Source organism: Mauremys mutica, chromosome 13 (genome assembly GCF_020497125.1).
Source record: "Mauremys mutica isolate MM-2020 ecotype Southern chromosome 13, ASM2049712v1, whole genome shotgun sequence".
Taxonomy (NCBI): Eukaryota; Metazoa; Chordata; order Testudines; family Geoemydidae; genus Mauremys; species Mauremys mutica.
This window is the reverse complement of record NC_059084.1, coordinates 50,443,032-50,464,218: the sequence shown is the minus strand read 5'-3', so window position 1 is coordinate 50,464,218 and position 21,187 is coordinate 50,443,032. Positions and strand designations below refer to the sequence as shown.

At 49.5% G+C, this 21,187-nt stretch overlaps 1 protein-coding gene and 1 gene segment (V, D, J or C); one reads left to right on the top strand and one right to left on the bottom strand.

The window, feature by feature from the left end:
• The first annotated feature begins 2,216 nt into the window (after positions 1-2,216).
• Positions 2,217-3,454, top strand: LOC123348455. The segment is given in 2 exon segments: positions 2,217-2,262; positions 2,356-3,454. Coding segments are annotated over 2 exon segments (627 nt in total).
• A 14,717-nt stretch (positions 3,455-18,171) lies between these two features.
• On the bottom strand, positions 18,172-19,149 carry LOC123348451 (olfactory receptor 2AP1-like). Its single transcript, XM_044985995.1, has one exon. It carries the CDS (start codon positions 19,147-19,149, stop codon positions 18,172-18,174), a length of 978 nt encoding a protein of 325 aa, XP_044841930.1.
• Between the last annotated feature and the right edge of the window lie 2,038 nt (positions 19,150-21,187).

Here is a 21,187-nt window from a genome sequence, read left to right as displayed (position 1 = left end):
GAAGGATCGAAGGGCGCCTATAGCCAACTGAATGTGCACTGGAGATTGTTCCTAACTCCCTTGGGCGCTATTGGAAATTCCAGACTTTGCAGTCACAGAAAAGGCTCCATTAATTTCCCCAAATGGTCCCAAGCCCTAAGAAATGTTCTACTGAAGGTGGCTGGGATGTGTCAGAAAGGTGAGTGAGAGTTAGGTGCCCAACCCCCTTGGGTTGGAATGGAATTTGGGCACCCAAAGAAATCGCTTAGACCAGTTCAGATTTCGCAGCCCCCTTGCGGAAGTCAGTTCACGGCCTCAAGCGCAGCCAGAGAGCCCCGTGTGTAGGCAGGGTTCACACCCGGTCATCTTTTATACCCACGCTGTGAAACCCGCATGCAAACTCCTGCGTCCAACGATTTAAATACAAACCCCCTGATTCTAGGGGGCTCGGTCTCTCCCCAGACACAGAACTGCCCGGTCCTGCCTGCTGGGGACATGTTCCACCTTCACCCACTTGCTATTGATCTTCCGACCCTGGCTGGGCCTCGGTGCCTGTGGGGAGATTTGCTGCTGGATTAATTCCAGAGGCCCAGATTGTCAATGGGGCGGGGGGAGGTAAAGGAATGAAGAGCCCGGATCCCAAAGAAGTCAGTGGGTGATGGGAACCTAACTCCCTTCACTTCAGGCTGGGGGGGCGGGTATTTTCAGACTTGCTCCTCCCCCAGGGGTTAAGACTCATTTATGGTTTCCCTTTCCAGGGTCCTCTCCCAGGTGCAGCTGCAGGAGGCTGAGGTAGGAGCGGTGAAGCCAGGAGAGTCCCTGAAATTTACCTCCACCATCTCTGGAGACCTGGGACTGGGTCCGGCGGCCTCTGGGGAAAGGGCTGGAGTTTATGGGGCGCATCTACTGTCGGTCTAGCAGGTGGTAATCAGCACAGAGTAGCCTGGAAGAATTACTTCTCTGTCTTGCGTACAGCACTCCTGCTAATACATCCCACAGTGATGTTTGCTTCTGCTTTGCTTTTTTTTTGCAACAGTGTTACACTGTTGACGCATATTTAGCTTGTGGTCCACTATGACCCCTAGATCCCTTTCTGCCATACTCCTTCCTAGGCAGTCATTTCCCATTCTGTATGGGTGCAACTGATTGTTCCTTCCTAAGTGGAGCACTTCGCATTTGTCCTTATTCAATGTCATCCTATTTACTTCAGGCCATTTCTCCAGTTTGTCCCGATCATTTTAAACTTTCACCCTATCCTCCAAAGCACTTGCAACCCCTCCCAGCTTGGTACCATCTGAAAAACCTACAAGTGTCCTCTCTATGCCATGATCTAAATCGCTTATGAAAACATTGAAAAGAACCGGACCAAGAACTGATCCCTGTGGAGACCAATTCGTTCTGCCCTTCCAGCCTGACTGTGAATTATTGATAACTACTCTCTGGGAATGGCTGTCCAACCAGTTATGCTCCCACCTTAGAGTAGCTCCATCTAGGCTGTATTTCCCGGTGTCACTGTGTGAGAGACTAGACCAGAGTGACAAAGCTCATCACCAAAACCGACAGCGGGTTAACATCGTGTTTGGCTCTTAAAATGGCCACATTTAAGAAAAGATCGGAATCAAACGCAACAGCCAACACAAAGGCAACGATTTGTGCTCAGTTTTATTTTACAAAATCCCTGTATAAATGGGAAGTGGAGTGTGAATGGGAACAGGAGTGTGGACACGAATATAAATATCCATCGTGAATAACAATCTCCCTTCAGTGCAGCCTGAAGCGTCGCCAGACACGGACCCCACCGACCGGACGTTACACGGCCCCTCTGCGCATGGGACGGGGCTCCAAAGCTGAGACCCCCCCAGCAATCCCCAGTAACACCTCACAATAGCCAGGCCCTCCCTTCCTGGGTGAGGAAATACAGTCACTGCAGGGAGCTGTTCATTCCTCCAAGGGATCCGAAAGTGTCAGGAGGATCCCTGTGCCCGGCGCTGCACAGACACACAGGACGGGACAGCCTGACTCCTGCACCGGGAGCCCTAGGGCGAGTCACTCAGATCACTGGCAGCAGGAGGGTGTGTCTCTTATAAAGCGGGGACATGCAAATGAGGGAGACAGTTTCCTGTTTAAATCTGTGCCTCTCTCTGCCCAGGCTGCACCCGGAGACACAATCCGCAGCCCCTGGGTCTGTGCAGTGACCAGCCAGTCCCTGAGAACTTCCCCCTCCAGCACCAGGGAAAATGGGATTTTTGCTCCTTGTTATTTTCGCTGTAGCCGCTTTGGAAGGTATTTTCCTCCTCTGAGTAACTGGTAGAGTTAGAAGAATATTGTGTTACCGCTGATTTTATACCGATATTAATGGCCTGTCTTTGTTCTCAGGTGTCCGGTCCCAGGTGCAGCTGGTGGAGTCCGGAGGGGATGTGAAAAAGCCCGGAGACTCTCTCCGCCTCTCCTGCAAAGCCTCCGGGTTCACCTTCAGCAGCTACAATATGGACTGGGTCCGACAGACTCCTGGCAAGGGGCTAGAATGGGTCGCTTATATTAGCAGCAGTGGGGGTTATATATACTACCCTGATTCCGTCAAAGGCCGATTCACCATCTCCAGGGATAATCCCAAGAGTGAGCTGTATCTGCAAATGACCGGCCTGAAGCCCGAGGACACCGCCCGCTATTACTGTGCGAGAGACACAGTGAGGGGAAGCCGGGCTGAGCTCAGACAAGAACCTCTCCCTGCAGTGATCAGAGAAGCGGTTTGCTGTTGGGGGCGCCCCAGGCCTGTGAGTGACAATGAGATCAGTTCTGGGAAAGGGCCGAGCAGCAGCAAACCCTTTTATTGTTACTATTGTCCCTCTTCTTTGCTTTTACACAAGGTGAAGGAATTTATAAAAGTTCCCGTAAAGCGCAGAACATTCTTAGTTGGGTCCCTGCCTCTTTCTTTCCTCTCCAGGGACAAATTCTGAGCCCACCCCCAACCTCCCCAGGCAGTCACAGATGCATAGACATAAAGGCCAGAACGGAGCAGGATGAGAAACTAGTCTGAGCTCCTGCATAACACAGGCCACGGATCCTCAACCTGGCTCATTCCGGTTCCCTCTAGGACCCTCTTCACTTCACCGTGCTGGGATTCCGCTCAGTGTCACCCTGTCAGTGACACATTCCAGCAGAAGGCTCGGGATCACTCAGTTTTTCGCGCTAGAACCCCCCAAGTTTCTTTGTATCTTTGCTTTGTTTTCTGCTTCTTTGTCTGGTTACTTGAATCATTTTCTACCTATGGTGGGTTTTCTGGCACAAGTAGTATTCATGACCATGGCTATCTGTAACCTGTTTGTATGAATGATGTACTCTCACCATTTACTGGCTGTACCTTGAACTGACCCACCGTATACCCCGCATTGGGGACATGACAGACTGTGTATATGTATATGCTGCCTAACACCAAAACGTTAACATCCCCCCACAACCTGTATATTACCCCCAATGACACAATAACTGACGCTTCAAACACTTTGTATCGTTTATTATAAATATTCTCTAATAAAATTTAAATCTGTTTTCCTAGGAGAAAAAAAAATCCTGGGTTAAACAAACAAACAAATAAATAAATAAATAACTCCTCCAAAATATTCATTTTCTGGTTTTAATAATAATACAAAAATGGGGGTCAGTGAGAGAAAGGGGGGTGGGGGCTGCAGAGTCGCCTAGTCCCATCCACCACCAGGGGGAAGCATTGAGCAAACAGCGCAGCACAGCCTGAGGGACAAGACTGAAAGGGGCGTTGGAGGCTGGAAAACATCATTTTTCTGTTATGTCCCTACACAAAGTGCGCGTTTGCACATAGGACCCGCAGGGGCACTTTGACTGCGCCTCGCTTGTAAAGTCTCCGGGTTCAACTTCAGATTTCAGTGTCTTCAGTCTTCAGTGCTGGGTCCCTCAGGCTCCTGGGCAGCGTCTGGAGCGGGTGTCCAAGGCGGAGCAGTCAGGAAAGAGTTCACACTACACCGATTCAGCAAAAGGGCAATTCATTGTCTCTCCAGACAATCCCAGGGACCGGCTGGATTTACAAACGAGCAGCTGGAGACCCGAGGACACAGCCCGGTGTCACTGTGTGAGAGTCTAGGCCATAGTCACAAAGCCCATCACCAAAACCAACAGTGGATTCGCACCGTGTTTGGCTTTTAAAATGGCCAAAGCTAAGAAAAGACAGGAATTAACCCCAATAGTCAAAGTTCGGTCAAAGGCACCGATTTCTGCTCGTTTTTATTTTACAGAACGGAGAAGATGAAATAGTTAGAATTTGATTGAACTTCCCAGGGACTGTATAAAATCGTTTAATGTTCTATATTCCATTATTACCGGCAGGAGTCATTGGTCTGACGCTACCATGGCAGGAAATATAAACAGTGATGAACCACATAAAGCTGTGTGCCAAAGGCCTCTGAAGAATGTTAACATTGATGGAGGCATCTATCTATCTATCTATCTATCCCCATCCACCCCCGCTATCTATCTATCTATCTATCTATCCCCATCCACCCCCGCTATCTATCTATCTATCTATCCCCATCCACCCCCGCTATCTATCTATCTATCCCCATCCACCCCCGCTATCTATCTATCTATCCCCATCCACCCCCGCTATCTATCTATCTATCTATCCCCATCCACTCCCGCTATCTATCTATCTATCTATCTAGAAAAGAGACGACTTAGGGGAGATGTGACAGAGGTCTATGCACTAATGAATGGTTACTTGAAAAAGTGAACAGGAAACTAGTTATTTACCCTTTTACCCACATACAAAAACCAGGGGAGTTAATACAAGATCGCGTTCTAAGTGTCATGGATCATTTCAATGTAGCTGGTCAATGCTTGGAAGGAAGGGAAAAGAATTTCCATCCCAAATCCCTCCCAGTGGGATGGGAAATCTTCCCTCTTCAGCGGCTGGGACACGATTCCTCCCAGAACTGATCCCTCTGAATGGACATCTCATGGCTCGTCTCTGCATGGGACAGGGCTCCAGAGCTGAGTCCCCTCCCGGCACATCACCCCACAATAGTCAGACCCTCAGTTTCTGTTCATTCCTCCCAGGGGTCCAAAAGTGTCAGCAGGACCCCAGCGCCCTGTGCCCGGCGCTGCACAGACACACAGAACGGGACAGTCTGACTCCCGCACCCGGAGCCCTGGGGCGAGTCACTCAGATCCCTGGTAGCAGGAGTGTGTGTCTCTTATAAAACGGGGACATTCAAATGAAGGAGACCATTTCCTGTTTAAATCTGTGCCTCTCTCTGCCCAGGCTGCACCCGGAGACACAATCCGCAGCCCCTGGGTCTGTGCAGTGACCAGCCAGTCCCCTGAGACCTTTCCCCTCCAGCACCAGGGAAAATGAGGCTTTGGCTACATTAAGATTTCATTGTAGCAGTTCTGGAAGGTTTGTTATCCCCTGCAGGGGCGGCTCCAGGCACCAGCACTCCAAGGGCATGCCTGGGGCGGGAAGCAACGGGCTGCCTTCTGCGGCTTGCATGCGGAGGGTCCACTGGTCCCGTGGCTTCGGCGGAGCTCCCACAGGTCCACCAAAGCCGAAGGACCAGCGGACCCTCCGTGCTTGGGGCAGCAAAATATCTAGAGCCACTCCTGCATACAGATGTGGTCTCCTCATCTCAAAAAAGATATACTGGCATTAGAAAAGGTTCAGAGAAGGGCAACTAAAATGATTAGGGGTTTGGAATGGGTCCCATACGAGGAGAGATTAAAGAGGCTAGGACTCTTCAGCTTGGAAAAGAGGAGACTAAGGGGGGATATGATAGAGGTCTATAAAATCATGAGTGATGTGGAGAAAGTGAATTAGGACAAGTTATTTACTTGTTCCCATAATATAAGAACTAGGGGTCACCAAATGAAATTAATAGGCAGCAGGTTTAAAACAAATAAAAGGAAGTTCTTCTTCACACAGTACACAGTCAACCTGTGAAATTCCTTGTGTGAGGAGATTGTGAAGGCTAGGACTATAATAGGATTTAAAAGAGAACTAGATAAATTCATGGAGGTTAAGTCCATTAATGGCTATTAGTCAGGATGGGAAGGAATGGTGTCCCTAGCCTGTTTGTCAGAGGGTGGAGATGGATGGGAAGAGAGAGATCTCTTGATCTTTACCTGTTAGATTCATTCCCTCTGGGACACCTGGCACTGGCCACTGTTGGCAGACAGGATACTGGGCTGGATGGACTTTTGGTCTGACCCAGTATGGCTGTTCTTATGTTAACAAGAATAAATTTTCTTCCTCTTCTTTGTAACAACCTTTTAGGTACTTGAAAACTGTTATCATGTTCCCTTTCAGTCTTCTCTTTTCCAGACTGAACAAACCCAGTTCTTTCAATCTTCCCTCGTGGGTCATGTTTTCTAGACCTTTAATCATTTTTGTTGCTCTTCTCTGGACTTTCTCCAATTTGTCCACATCTTTCTTGAAATATGGTGCCCAGAACTGGACACAATACTCCAGCTGAGGCCTAACCAGTGCAGAGTAGAGTGAAAGAATTACTTCTCGTGTCTTGTTTACAACACTCCTGGTAATACATCCCAGAATGATGTTTGCTTTTTTTGCAACAGCATTACACTGTTGACTCATATTTAGCTTGTGGTCCACTATGACCCCCAGATCCCTTTCCACAGTACTCCTTCATAGGCAGTCATTTCCCATTCTGTATGTGTGTATCTGATTGATCCTTCCTAAGTGGAGTATTTTGCATTTGTGCTTATTGAGTTTCATCCTATTTACCTCAGACCATTTCTCCAGTTTGTCCAGATCATTTTGAATTTTCATCCTATCCTCCAAAGTACTTGCAACCCCTCCCAGCTTGGTATCATCTGCAAACTTTATAAGTGTACTCTCTAAGTCATGATTTAAATCATTTATGAAGACATTGAAAAGAACCGGACCAAGAACTGATCCCTGTGGAACTGGTTAAAAGACAGAAAACAAAGAGCAGGAATAAATGAACAGTTTTCAGAATGGAGAGAGGTAAATAGTGGTGTCCCCCAGGGGTCTGTACTGGGACCAGGCCTATTCAACATATTCATCAATGATCTGGAAAAGGGGGTAAACAATGAGGTGGCAAAATTTGCAGCTGATACAAAATTACTAAAGATTGTGAAGCCCCAGGCAGACTGCAAAGTGCTACAAAAAGATCTCTCAAAACTGGGTGACTGGGCAACCAAACGGCAGACTAAATTAAATGTTGATAAATGCAAAGTAATGCACATTGGAAAACATAATTCCAATTCTACATAGAAAATGATGGGGACTAAATTGCCACTCAAGAAAGCTTATGCCCAAATAAATTTCTTAGTCTTTAAGGTGCCACAGGACTCCTCATTTTATTTTATTTTATTTTTATTTTAAATAAGGAACTGTTATTTACTCCTTCTCATAACACACAAACTAGGGGTCATCAAATTAAAGTAATAGACACCAGGTTTAAAACAAACAAAAGGAAGTATTTCTTCACACAGTCAACCTGTGAAACTCCTTGCCAGAAGATGTTGTAAAGGCCAAGACTATAACAGGGTTCAAAAAAGAACTAGATAAGTTCATGAAGGACAGGTCCATCAATGACCATTAGCCAGGATGGTCAAGGATGGTGTCCCTAGCCTATGGATGTTTGCCACAAGCTGGGAATGGGAGACAGAGAAGGAAAACTTAAAGATTAATTTTTCTGTTCATTCCTTCTAGGGCACCAGGCATTGACCATTGTCAGAAGACAGGCTACTGGGCTAGATGGACCTTTGGTCTGACCCAATATGTCTGTTCTTATGTTCTTATGGTCATATTTGAATGTGGCCCTTATCAGACACCAAAGTAAAAATACACAGTGCAGAAGAAGTGTATTTGGGGAATCAATTCTCAAGGTGTGATAACTAGGATTTGGATTTCAAAGGTGCCTAAATGTGCTGGCATCAAAATCCCATTGATTTTTTTGGACCCTAATACTCTCAACTTCCTTTGAAAAATCACCTCATGCCACTACAGATCTAACACAATCCTGAAAGGAGACAGCAGGTTCCAAACACCTCTGGCCTCGATACAAACATAGATTTTCACATGATACTGCCCTGATCACTAATCGAATAGGCTTCACTGTAAGGATCTGATCCAAACTCTGCTAAAGCCAGTGGTGGATCGTTCCATTTCCTTCAGTAAACTGCAGCTCAGCCCTTCTATCTGGAGGGATGTGATGGATTTCAAGGGAGCTCTTTGTGCACTAGTAAGGTCAGGATGGCCCGGAACTCGCTGGGCACTGCCCAGGCACACGAATCCCTCTATAGAGCCTCAGGACCAATAGCTCTGATCATTCAGGGAAAGGGGTTGTGTCTCTCCTATAAGCAGAGGGATATGCAAATAAGGTGAGAGTTTCCTGTTCAAATCTGTCCCTCTCTCAGCCCAGGCTGCACCTGGAGAGACAATCCGCAGCCCCTGGGTCTGTGCAGTGACCAGCCAGTCCCCTGAGAACTCTCCCCTCCAAAACCGGGGAAATGAGACTTTGGTTTCATTTAGTTTTCATTTTTGCAGCTTTGGAAGGTATTTTTGTCTCCCGAGTAATTTGCACAGTCAGGTGAATGTGATACTGTTGCTCTTTTTATGTGATTTGTGTTTTGTCTTTCTTCCTAGGTGCCCGGTCGCAGGGCTTGGTGGAGTCCGGAGGGGATGTGAAAAAGCCCGGAGACTCTCTCCGCCTCTCCTGCAAAGCCTCCGGGTTCACCTTCAGCAGTCTGGATCCGTCTGGCCCCCGGGAAGGGGCTGGAGTGGCTGGCCAGAGCTGCTGCCCAGGGGAGCGCCTACTACGCTGATTCCGTGCAAGGGCGATTCTCCATCTCCAGAGACAACGCCAAGAGCCTGGAGCATCTGCAAATCAGCAGCCTGAGAGCGGAGGACACACACAGCCAGGGACCTAGGACATAAACCAGCTCTGTCTTATAGCCAGGCTCTGGAGTTGGCTGCTTGGGGCGCTCGAGGTTTGAACGTCTGTGGAAATATGGGAAGAGACTCAGACAACGTTTAAACACCAGACCCGCCCCACTGGGGGCACTGTCTGGATCAACAAGCTTGGGAGTCTTGGGGTCCGCAGGTGGACTAGCTCCCCGAGCCGGGCACGCCTGCGGGAGGGCCACCGGAGCCGCGGGACCAGCGACCGGCAGAGCGCCCCCCCGCGGCGTGCCGCCCTGCTGGGGGCGAAATGTCTAGAGCCGCCCCTGATCCCCTGGGTGCCCTGCAGAATATTGAGTTATTAATTGTAATGCCCAATACGTTTTTAACATGCCTTTACTCCCAGGTGCCCGGTAGCAGGTCCAGCTGGTGGACTCCGGAGGGGATGTGGAAAAGCCCGGAGACTCTCTCCTGCAAAGCCTCCGGCTTCACCTTCGGTGACTACTGCATGAGCTGGGTCCCTCAGGCTCTTGGCAAGGGCCTGGAGTGAGTCACAGCTATAAGCTACTGGCCTGACAGGCCCTTCCCCACTGGGACTGGATGGGGAGGGTGGGGGGAGAGATACACACTTGGCCCCATCAACTTTTTATATAGTTAAATACAAATTCCATGTGAGACAGCACAGGCAAAAATTCCCATGTAAACACCCGCTTATAGTCGGGGGGGGGGGGGGAGCAAGTTAAAGAAAAACAGGAAGCACGTGAGCAGTGAATGGGCACAAAGGTGAACGCCCCCCAACGGTAAATCAGTGGCCTAGAACCGTGTGGATTTTTCCGTGCCAGGGGATTGAATAGGTTATATAATTATCGGACTCCCTGCCCCATACAGTCTCATCAGTCCTGGGCTCATGAATTAGCTGTTATCCATCCACACTGAGAATACTGGGCAGTCAATGGATCCATCCATCAGCCATTTCCCTTCCTTCCTTTCTCCTTTTGCCGACTGCATCTCCTCTGTTCTCAAGCCAAGTAAGTTTTCCTTTTCTTTCAGGGCCTGATCCGAAGTCGAATACAGCCAATTTTATTCCACAAGTCCTGGATCAGTTTGGATCAGTCCTAGATTGGTGTCTAGGGCCTTGCCTCATTCAAAACAATGGTTCTTTTCTCCAGTGCACAAAAGAATAACCAGGACCCCCACCGCAGTGTTAGGGGTGCTTTCAAAACACATGGTCAGGGGGTCTGTCAGCCCCTCTTTGTGAGTCCTAAGGGAAGTAATTCAAAGAAAAGTCAGGAAAGGAGTTCATGTCTTTTATAAGGAGAGGGATATGCAAATGAGGGAGACAGTTTCCTGTTTAAATCTGAGCCTCTCTCTGCCCAGGCTGCACCCGCAGACACAATCCGCAGCCCCCGGGTCTGTGCAGTGACCAGACAGTCCCCTGAAAACTTTCTCCTCCAACAAGAGGCAAAATGACATTTTGGCTCCTTTTCGTTTTCACTGTAGCATCTTTGCAAGGTAATTCCACCCGCTAAATGCATTGCAGCGGGACAGGAAGAGTGCAGCATTGCACTCTATAGGTATTAATAGTATTTACAACGTGCTTTATTTGCAGGTGTCCCATCGCAGGTCCAGCTGGTGGAGTCCGGAGGGGGTGTGAAAAAGCCCAGAGACTCTCTCTGCCTCTCCTGCAAAGCGTCCGGGGTCACCATGAGCAGTTGTCTCATGGATTGGATCCTCCAGGCTGCAAGGAAGGGACAGGAGTGGCTGGCCAGAGCTGGTGCCCAGGGTAGCACCTACTCCGCTGATTCCGTGAAAAGGCGATTCACCATCTCCAGAGACACAGCCAACAGTTGGTGCTTTTGCAAATGACCAGCCTTAGAATGGCGGACACCGCCCTGTATTATTGCATCACATTCTTGACCCCTCAACTTCCTCCCTCTCTCCTAAAAAAAGCCACCCTTGGAACTAGGACAAATACCTAACACTGTAATAACCTGACATTGGAGTTCGCTGGTCTGGGCCACTCACAGTTTGCAAGGCAATACAATCAGGGCCACCCCAAGCAAAAAAAAATTTGGCTGCCCCCCGTCCCAGCCCTGGGCTCCCCCCCTCACCCCTCTGCCCCACCACCTGCAGCCCCAGCCCTGGGCTCTCCCCTTCCCCCTCCACCAGTGCCCCCCCCCCACACAACTCCTGCTGCCCCAGACCTGGGCTCTCCCCTTCCCCCCCCCACCAGTGCCCCCCCACACACACCTCCTGCTGCCCCAGCCCTGGGCTCTCCCCCCACCCACCTGCACCCTCCTTCCGCCGCAGCCCTGGGACACTGGTAACTAGGTGTAACTGCTACGGCCCTAGTCTCACTCCCAGGCTGGGTCATTCAGCAGGAATTTTGGATGTGCAGGGAACACAGACAGAATTGGTTCCCATATGGTTACAAAGCTGCAGTAAAGTGGAACAATTTTCAGCTTGTGTGATTGGAGGAGATCTGGATGCATATTATAAGACTGTCCTCCATAAATGAGGAAAAGTTGAGGTGCCTTTATTATTCTTTTGTTCCACTCTTTGTTTCTATGGAGAATTTGCCAATGCAATATCACCGTCTTCCTTTTAAACAAACAAAGAATGGCTGTTGAAAATCGCAATTCCAGTCCTAACAACCACTGGGAAGCATTTCTTGCTCAATTTTATCCTATTTTTCTACAGCAAGTTACAGTGGATCAGTATATTTGATTTGGGAGAAATGAAGTAACAGCTGCCCAAACTGAGCTTGAGCACTCCCGAATTTTGAGGTGTTGAAATCTGGAAGGCAGGTGCTGTGGTGGGGGGGGGCTGTGGGCTCCGCGGGGGAACACGGCAGCATGTCTGCAGCAGCGTGTCTGGAGCTGCATGGAGCCAGACATGCTGGTCTCAGTGGCATGGTAAGGGGGCTGGGGGGTTCAAGGGGTAGGGGGTTGCGGGGGGCAGTCAAGAGACAGGAACCAGGGTGTGTGTGGATGGGGCGGAGGTTTGGGGGGGGCAGTCAGGGGCAGGGAGAAGGTGGGGTTAGATGGGTCAGAGGTTCGGGGAAGCAGTTGGGGACAGGCAGCAGTTGGATAGGTATGGGAGTCCCAGGGGTTTGTCAGGGGACAGGTAGGGGGTGGGGTCCTGGGGGAAGTTGGGGGGTCTCAGGAGAGGGCAGTTGAGGACAAGGAGAAGGGAGGATTAGATAGGGGGTGGGGTCCCAAGGGGCAGATAGGGGCAGGGGTCCCGGGAGGCGGTGATCGGGGGGGGGGTTGGATGGGTTGGGGTTTCTGTGGTGGGCAGTCGGAGGGAGTGGATGGTGGCAGTGTCCTATTTTTTTAATGTTAAAATATGGTCTCCTGACCATTCGCAGTGCAACTCTCCACTCACAGCACGCTGCCGCATGAGGTTCCCCTCCTTCCTTTCTAGTTGGTCGTGGCCAAGGGAATGCTGGGAAATGTAGTTCTTTCCCTGCTCCAGGGCTGGCTCTATAGGCAGGGAGCTAACCCAGGAACTACAACTCCCAGAGCCCCCTGTTGGTGCTCAGCTCCCATGCCGCCCCTGCAAATGGGCTGCCCCAAGCAGGTGCTTGCTTTGCTGGTGCCTAGAGCCGCCCCTGAATCAATGTTCAAATCTGGGAACAGAACTCAACTAGGCAGGGGATGTTTTCCCCTTGAGTGACATGAAGAGGGAACATTTAATGTTTCAGTAAACTAAAGAACAGTTAGTGTCTCGGGCCTGTGAACTTTCTCAAGCTCTATGAGCACCAAGGACAGAGCTTTTTTTTAAGTCAAACTACCCTTCCTTTGGGGGCTGAGTTGATTAATATAAAATAAATTCCACATAATACGCAAAACACCAGACAATACTTCATAATATTATTCCCTTCCCTGCCTGGATTCCATTTTTTAAATAAAATAAAATGACACTTTAAAGTGTATGGGAACAAAGGGACACACGCGTGGATTTAAAGCCAGCGATTCAGTCGCGGCAGAGTGGGGAACCTGCCCGGAAACAATGCCACAAAGCCCTGGCTCTCAGGTCCTGTACAAGGCTGGACTTTACCCCATCCACGACTCCAGAGTTTGTGCCAAATTCTACAATGGTCCCTGGTGCCAATTCGTCACTAAGAGCAGAGGGAGCTCTGGGATTGTTAGGTGAGGAAGTGACTATAGCTTGGGATTTTCAAAGGAAGTTCCAATGGGATTTTGTCACCCGAATCCTTGAGGTTGCTTTAAAAACCCTAGCCACTCTGAAGAAAAAATAAACCCACACTATTTTAGAGTATGTTATTTTGTTGGCGTGTAAAAAAGACAACTGCTGCATGAGATTTCGAGTGGCTAAGGGCCACACTGCAGGCAGCCTGCCTCAGTTTCCCCAGGATTGAGCAGATAAAATGTCACCCAGGGATTTTGGAGTCACAATACCCCTCCTTTTGGACTCGGTTCACTACTATAATATAAACTCCAAATAATAATCAAAATCCTGAACCAAAGTCCATCCAAAAGGCCACACAGTACAAAGGTTAATCTTGTTTCTCTGAGGCCTTCCTGCCTGGAGCCTTTCCTGATTTAGCAGCCCGCTCCACAGCCCTGCAGTCTCGGTCCTACCCCCCAGGACTCTCTGCCGGACGAGCACCGAGCATTCCCCCTTCACTGCAGCCCCTGCTGCTCTTTGTAGGGCAATCGCCTCATCTCGCCCAGGTTTGGCTCCTGTGTAGTCAGGGGTGGCTGGGCCCAGGCCCTTCCCTCCTTAGGGACAAGCCAGCCTGCTCCAGGGAAGCAGCACAGTCCCACTGAGATGCTCCATTAGTACTGTCATTTATTTTTTGGGCAGTGCAGTGCAGTGACTAGCTCATTGGGCTGGTCTTAGGACACATGGGCTCTGCCAAGGCTGATTCTCCACTCTGGCACTTCTCGTGCAGAAGGTGGGGGCCCGCAAGGACCTTAAAATTAACACTGGCCACTCCAGTCTTGTATTAAATTCCCAAGGTCACAGCTTTTCTCTGACCTTGGGTGGGTAGATGCTGCCACCACCCAAATGCAAAACACTTTATAGAACCCAAGAAGGTGGACTTGGGAATTCCTTCCTGTGAGTACCCTCAAGCCTTCTCTCCCCCCCCCCCCCCGAGCTGAGAAAGAAAAGAAAGAAAATCAGCTGTTGCCACCAATTAATTAAACAACAGGTGCACAAATATCTTAGGACACAAAGATCCAATTTTGTTCTTTAAAAAGGTAAATTTTATTAATAAAAAAAGAAGAAAATGGATCTGGGAATTCAGGCTTTTGCTAGATTAAAAAAAAACTACAAAGATTAAGCATCAAGAATAGCTTTCTTGAGGTCCAGCTTAAAGGTTACAAGCAAGGCAAAAGCCCCGGCTTCAGCACAGAGGAAGCTACAAGCCATAAAGAAATAAAAGGGATAAACCTAATTGTGCCTTTCTAGACATTTCCTGATCTACTTACATATCTGGGGTTTTAGATTGGTAGTTTCTAGGTATGATACTGATGATTGTTCATACCTGGCCCAAGCTTCTCATGGCATAACTGCTCCCTGTCTGCCTCCCCCAAAGAACAACAACAGACAGACAAACGGGGAGTCTTGTTTCAATTTTTTTAAAGTTCTCCCCTTCCCATTGGCTCTTCCTTTTAGCTATGTATAGCAGTGAGACTTTTTTTACCCTTTAAATGTAGCACAATTAGAGAAAAGCTACTGAGAGGGATTTTACAGCTACTGGCTGGCTGGGTGTCCATAAAAGGGAGTTCCCCCACCCCCTTTCATTTATCACAGGCTCTATTCCGAGTTCTGCAAAAATCTGGCATATGTGCCGGCATCACAAGGAAAGTAAACCAGCTTGATCTCAGCCAAAAACCTTCCTCTGCAACTGCACGAGAATGTATCTACTGGTGGTGCTCAAGGTCTGCAAGTTACTATGAGCCCATTAGGTACAAAGAAGAGTAAAGAACCAAACCAGTGTTTTAATTTCACTTTGTTTCCCACAGATAATTTCACAGGAGGCCATATAAGAATATAGATGTTTCATTGCAGAGAGTAATATGTTCATAAAGACTCCTCCTAGCTCCACTTCCCCTGCCTGAACACATTCTTGACCCCACAACTTCCTCCCTCTTCCCTAAATAACCCCACCCTTGTGCTGTTCCGGTTCGCTTCTCAGCTCTCTATGAGCTAAGATCAAGTGTAAATATTCTCTTGGCCTATCCAAGGCTGTGATCAAGTGTCTTGATGTTTTTGGTCTTTTGGCCTCGAGATGAAAGCCTTGTCTGTGTCTCTGGGACCTTGAAGGAAAAATATTATCTAAGTTATCTCCTATCTAATAGACCATGTTGCTTCCTGGGTGTGACTTTTGCACGTATTGGTAGCACTATTATGGGCATATTCAAACACTGTGCCATGATTCTCTTAGTGCTTAGAATTACTTCAGGGCCTAATGCCCAGGCTCCTACCCCAGCAATGGGACTGGGAATCTGAGTAGGGATGGGAGCAGGAATGTCAGTGTGAGCAGGAATGGGGCGGCGAGTAGGAAAGAGAAAAGGAACGGGAGTTTGACTGGACATGGGGATAACTAGGGATGGGAACGCAAACAGGAATCTGAGTGTTAACGGGAACATCAGCCTGTGTGAGAATGAGCAGGGGGATATTGAAGAGAACGTGAGTCAGAGCGGAGCTGGGAATGGAAAGATGAGTGAGTGAGTGGCTATAGGTGGATGAAGGGGAGTGGGAACGGACACAGTAGTGGTGGTGGTGGTGGAGTTGGGGGTGGTTGTGGTCCTAGCGCCTAAAGCCTCCTATCACCGACTAAGGCCCCTGCATGCTAGGCCCTGTACAAAGACAGAACTCAAGGACTCTATCAACCCTCAGTGGGTTTGCAGCCTAGGTATCTATGGGAAGTGCGGTACGAGTGGGAACGGGAACAGGGATGGGAAACTAATCACCAGTGTGAATCTCCATCTCTAATAATGAGCTCCCTTCAGAGCTGCCTGCAGCTCACCTAGAGAGAGACTCCCAGTCACACTGCACTCACCACCCCAGGGAAACTTCATTCTCCAGGGGGTGTCCCAGCCCAGTGCAACCCTGTGACCCGACCCCTCCCCAGTTACTGACCCAACGTTCCTATGGGCGGGGGCGCCGGAGACCCCTTCCCCACGACTGTATCATGTGATAACAATCAGGCGCTAACTTCATAACCGGGGGATTGGGCTCATTCCCGGCAGCTGCTATTTTCCCCGTTATACCCCACCGGCCTTGGGCTGGGCGCTGCACAGACACAGCGGCAGGGGTGATCTGACTCCTCTCTGAGCCCTGAAGCAAGAAATGAACAGCCTTAAGGAAAGGAGTTGGCGTCCCTTATAAGGAGGGGGATATGCAAATATGGGTGGAGAGTTTCCTGTTTAAATCTGTGCCTCTCCCTGCCCAGGCTGCACCCGGAGACACAATCCGCAGCCCCTGGGTCTGTGCAGTTACCAGCCAGTCCCCGGGAACTTTCCCCTCCAAGTCAGCCAAAATGAGACTTTGGATCACAATTGTTTTAATTGCATCAGCTTTGGAAGGCATTTTATTCTCCTGGTTAAATGGCAGAGCCGGGAGACTACCATTCTTATGGTTTTATACCAATACTTGTAACCAGGGCCGGCTCAAGGCACTTGCGCTCCAAGCATGTGCTTGGGGCAGCACTTTCCAAGGGGGAGCACTCTGACCGGGAGCCGGCCCTGGCCAGAGCCCAGCCTCTGGAGAGCCAGAGCATCCTCCCGTGGAGCTGAGCCCAGGCTGCGACAGCAAGAGGTGCTTCCGGAGTGTGTGAGGAGCCGGGGAGGGAGGGAAGCAGGGCCTGGGATGCAGGGTCCTGCTGCCGCCACCGCTGCTGCTCTGAGTCTCCCCAGCGTGGCACGGCATTTCCCCGCCCGAGTGGGCTGTGCAGGGTGCCACCGGGCTGGGCAGAGGGCGTGGGTCCCGGCTCGCGCACTGAGGAGGCGAGTGGCTGGGCAGCCCGAGCTGCCAGGAACTGTCCCCTCCTGCCCTCGGACACAGCCTGCCAGGCACTTCCCTCGCCTCAGCCCCACTCTGCTTGCCCCGGGCCCCCCAAGTGCCAGGGAGGGGAGAGGCAGAGCCCGGCTCCGAGCGGGGCAGCCGGGGATAGTGCCCCACTGGGGGACCCCCACGGCTCAGGCACCTGGGGGTCAGTGTCCGTCCTCTCGGCTCTGCCTGCACAGGGCTGGGGAAGCAGCTGTCAGCGCCTGCCCCTCTCAGCCCTTGCACCCCCCATCCCGCTCGCAGCCTCTTCACTTGTACCTCCCCCCATCGCTCCTTCACCCGCACCCCTTCCCCTTGTAGCCTCCCCAGCCCTCTCCTCCCGCACCTCTTCTCCCACAACCCTCCTGATACCCCCTCTCCTCCCCCCTTCTCTGCCACTGTAGAGCCCCCAAGCACCCCCACACCCGCTGCTCTGCCTGAACCCTCTTTCCTAGATCCCCATCCCTTTCCAGGTTTGAGGGTTAGTCCCTATGCCTTCCATGTGCATTTGGAGCACTAAAGATGGGGTTGGGGGGGTGAGATTTATACTAAAGTGAAATAAAAATAGGAGAAATGGTTTGATCCTCACTGCAAGTGTAAATGTGGTGAACGAGGAAGTCACGTTTTCGGGGGGGGGGTGCCCAGGGCTGGGGTGGCATGGGGTGCAGGTGGGGGAGGGCAATGGTAGGGGGGAGAGAGCCCAGGACTGGGGTGGGGGGCAGACAAAATTTCTTTTTGCTTGGGGTGGCAAAAAAACTAGATCCAGCCCTGCATCAGTGGGTCACAACTGAGGATACCGAACGGCTGAGAAATAGGGCAAACACAACCCAAACCTGGCGGTTAATCCCCCATGGGATATACTAAACCAGCAAGGAAAGTAAACTCCTGTTTCACCGCACTGGCTAACAATAAGCCATAAAAGCAGTTTCCTTGGGCATTCCAGTTCTCATATCACCACCAAAACTACTGGATTCAGAGGTGTGTGGTTTTTTACAACCAGTCTCATCAAATAATAGGTTCTTCTGATCCCAAAGGACCAGCTACACAGCCAGGTCAATATATAACTTAGATCTTACCCAAAAATCACAGTGATGCCAATCCCTTAGTATCTAAAATCTAAAGGTTTATTTATAGAAAGAACGAATGAAAGAAAGAAAGTTGAAGTAAGGTCAATGAGGGAAAATCCTGTTCTCAAGGACTCAGATGGGCCATGTCTAAGAAATTATATCAGTTCATCTCTATTTTACTATATGCTAAAAATTGTCGTTTAAGGTTCTATGCCTGTTTCTGAAAGCAACTAGTTTAAGAATAGCTTTTCTCAGGGCCTCATTGACCTCCTGGTTTCTCAGGCTGTAGATTACTGGGTTGATCATGGGAGTCAGGACTGTGTAGAAGACAGAGACTAGTTTGTGTAGGACCTTGTGACTGTCGGCTGTTGGAACCACATAGACAGTAATCAGCGTCCCATAATAAACTATAACCACAATGAGGTGAGAGGAGCAGGTGGAAAAGGCCTTTTGCCTCCCTGTGATGGACGGGATTCTCAGGATGGTGGCGATGATACGAATGTAGGATGTCAGGACCAGTAGAAAGGGCACAAATGTCCCTATGGCAGAGACAATAAATGTCAGCAGTTGCACAGCCTGGGTGTCGCCACAGGACAGCTTTATCACCGGTGAAAAATCACAAAAGAAATGGTCAATTTCTTTTGAATCACAAAACTTTGATTCGAACAAGAAAATATTTATTGTGGTGCAGGCTAGAAAGCTACTTATCAAGGACCCTGCGACTAGCTGGCAACAAATCCTGCCATTCATCAGAGCAGCATAGCGGAGTGGATTGCATATCGCTAAATACCGATCATAAGACATTGCCGCTAGCAGCAGAGACTCTGTAGCTGACAGGATACCAAAGAAATATGTTTGCACAAAGCAGCCCTTAATAGAAATGGTTCTGTCCCCAGTCAGGAGACTGGCCAGCAGCCTGGGTAGCAAGGTGGAGCTGTAGCAGATCTCCAGGAAGGACAAGTTCCCCAGGAAGAAGTACATGGGGGTGTGAAGGTGCTGATCAGCCACAACTAGCACAAGAATGAGGATGTTCCCCAGCACAGTCACAGCATAGATCACTAGAAACATGAGGAAGAGAAGGGGCTGCAGTTCAGGGACATTCCCAAATCCTAAGAGGATGAATTCCAGGATGGGTGTTTGGTTTCTTCCTTCTCCTTTTTCCATGATATGTATCTAGAAGAAAAAATCATTAAGTATTGATGGAGTGCACACAGTCAGCTTGTGCTGCCGATTACACTCGGTGAAACCAAGAGCGGGTAATCTCGTACCACGGCATCTCTCTACCGGAAAAGTGAAGCTGTCACTAAACAGAGGAAGACTCATATAATTAAGAGGCTGAGCTTCCAGTATAGGTGAACCAAGAGCATGGAACCCTATTGAATTGCAGAAATGCCCCTTCTACCTCCCTGAATCTCTCTTGAACTTTAAAGAAAGACTTTTAGGCTGGGAGTTTGAAATATCTTTATCCTACTGGTGCCATATCAATAAATCTAGAAGACATAACATCAAATCAATAGATTGGAAATGAAAAATATTTAGAGTTCAACCACGGGTACATCTGCCCTGCATCTAGGAGGTGTAATTCCCAGCTTGGGTAGATGGACATGCACTAGCTTGGATCAAGCTAGCAGGATAAATTTAGCAGTGAGAACACGGCAGCACATACAGCGGCTTGGGATGGCCACCTGTGTATGTACCTAGGATCTCATCAGATGAGATCGGGCTCGGGCAGCTAGTATCTGCTGTGGAGGCTATTTTTAGCACAAAGCTCAGTAGCTCAGTCAAAGATGGAGTGTGCAGGTTTACCGGAGCAGGGAATTACACTTGCCACATGCAGTATAAACACACCCCGTAAGGCACATACTGAAACACCGAAGAGGCCGAAGTTTGCACGAAGGTCTATCCAGGTGTCCTCTATCAGAGCAGATTCAAAGACAAATTTGCACCATTTGATAGATGCGGCTGAGAAACAGACATCCAAAAAAAAGACCCCACCACAACTGCTCCTAAACACACACTACCGGCAGTTTCCTGTACACAATTACACCAGGTTCAATTGCATCAGTTTCATGTGGATTTACACAAGAGCAACTGAGATTGGAATCCATCTGCATATAAAGGAATGTAAGTGAAATAAAAATGAAAATTCATGAAGAGAGAAAGAAGAGAGTCATTTTTATCCAGAAGGGAGAATGTGCTTGGAGAAAAATGAAAAACTGGAGAAAAAGAAATATAGACAGAATGAGTTAAAAATACAGAGAGAGGGAGAGGAGATTGTTTATTTCTTCAAATGTTATGAGCAATAAAATATAGATACACTTCTACTCCAATATAACACAAATTCTGATATAACGCGGTAAAGCAGCACTCCTGGTGGGCAGGGCTAAGCACTCCGGTGGATCAAAGCCAGGGCTGGCTCCAGGAGCTTTGCCACACCAAGCAGCCAAAAAAAAAAAAAAAAAAGCCGCGATGGCGATCTGCGGCAATTCAGCGGGAGGTCCTTCGCTCCGAGCGGGAGTGAGGGACCCACTGCCGAATTGCCGCCGAATCCCTGAAAGTGCCGCCCCGCTCCGGAGTTGCCACCCCAAGCACGTGCTTGATAAGCTGGTGCCTGGAGCTGGCCCTGACAGCAATTAATAGATATTCCTTCCCGTACTTGGGGCAGGGCGGGGCGGGGCGGCGCTTGGGGGTTTTTTTGGTTTTTTTTTGATTCGGCAGGGTGGGGCTGGGGGGGGCATGTTTTGGTGGTGCAGTGCTGGCGGGGCGGGGATTGGGCCGGGGTGGCTCTAGGCATTTTGCCGCCCCCAAGCACGGCAGGCAGGCTGCCTTCGGCAGTGTGCCTGCGGGAGGTCCTCCAAAGCCGCGGGACCAGCGGACCCTCGGCAGGCAAGCCACGGAAGGCGACCTGTCTGCCACCCTCACGGTGCCCGCAGAGAGCCCCCTTGCCGCCCCAAGCACGTGCTTGGCGTGCTGGTGCCTGGAGCCGCCCCTGATCAAAGCAAGGTTGATATAACACAGTTTCACCTATAACGTGGTAAGAATTTTTGGCTCATAAGTACAGCATTATATCAGGGTAGAGGTGTATGTTTAAAGAGAAGTAGCAGATCCTTTCTGTTAAAGCAAAGATATCAGAGCCAATAAGTCTGAAATCTCTTCCTTGGTTTTCCCCTGCACATTTCTTGATGTATCGATGATCGTACCT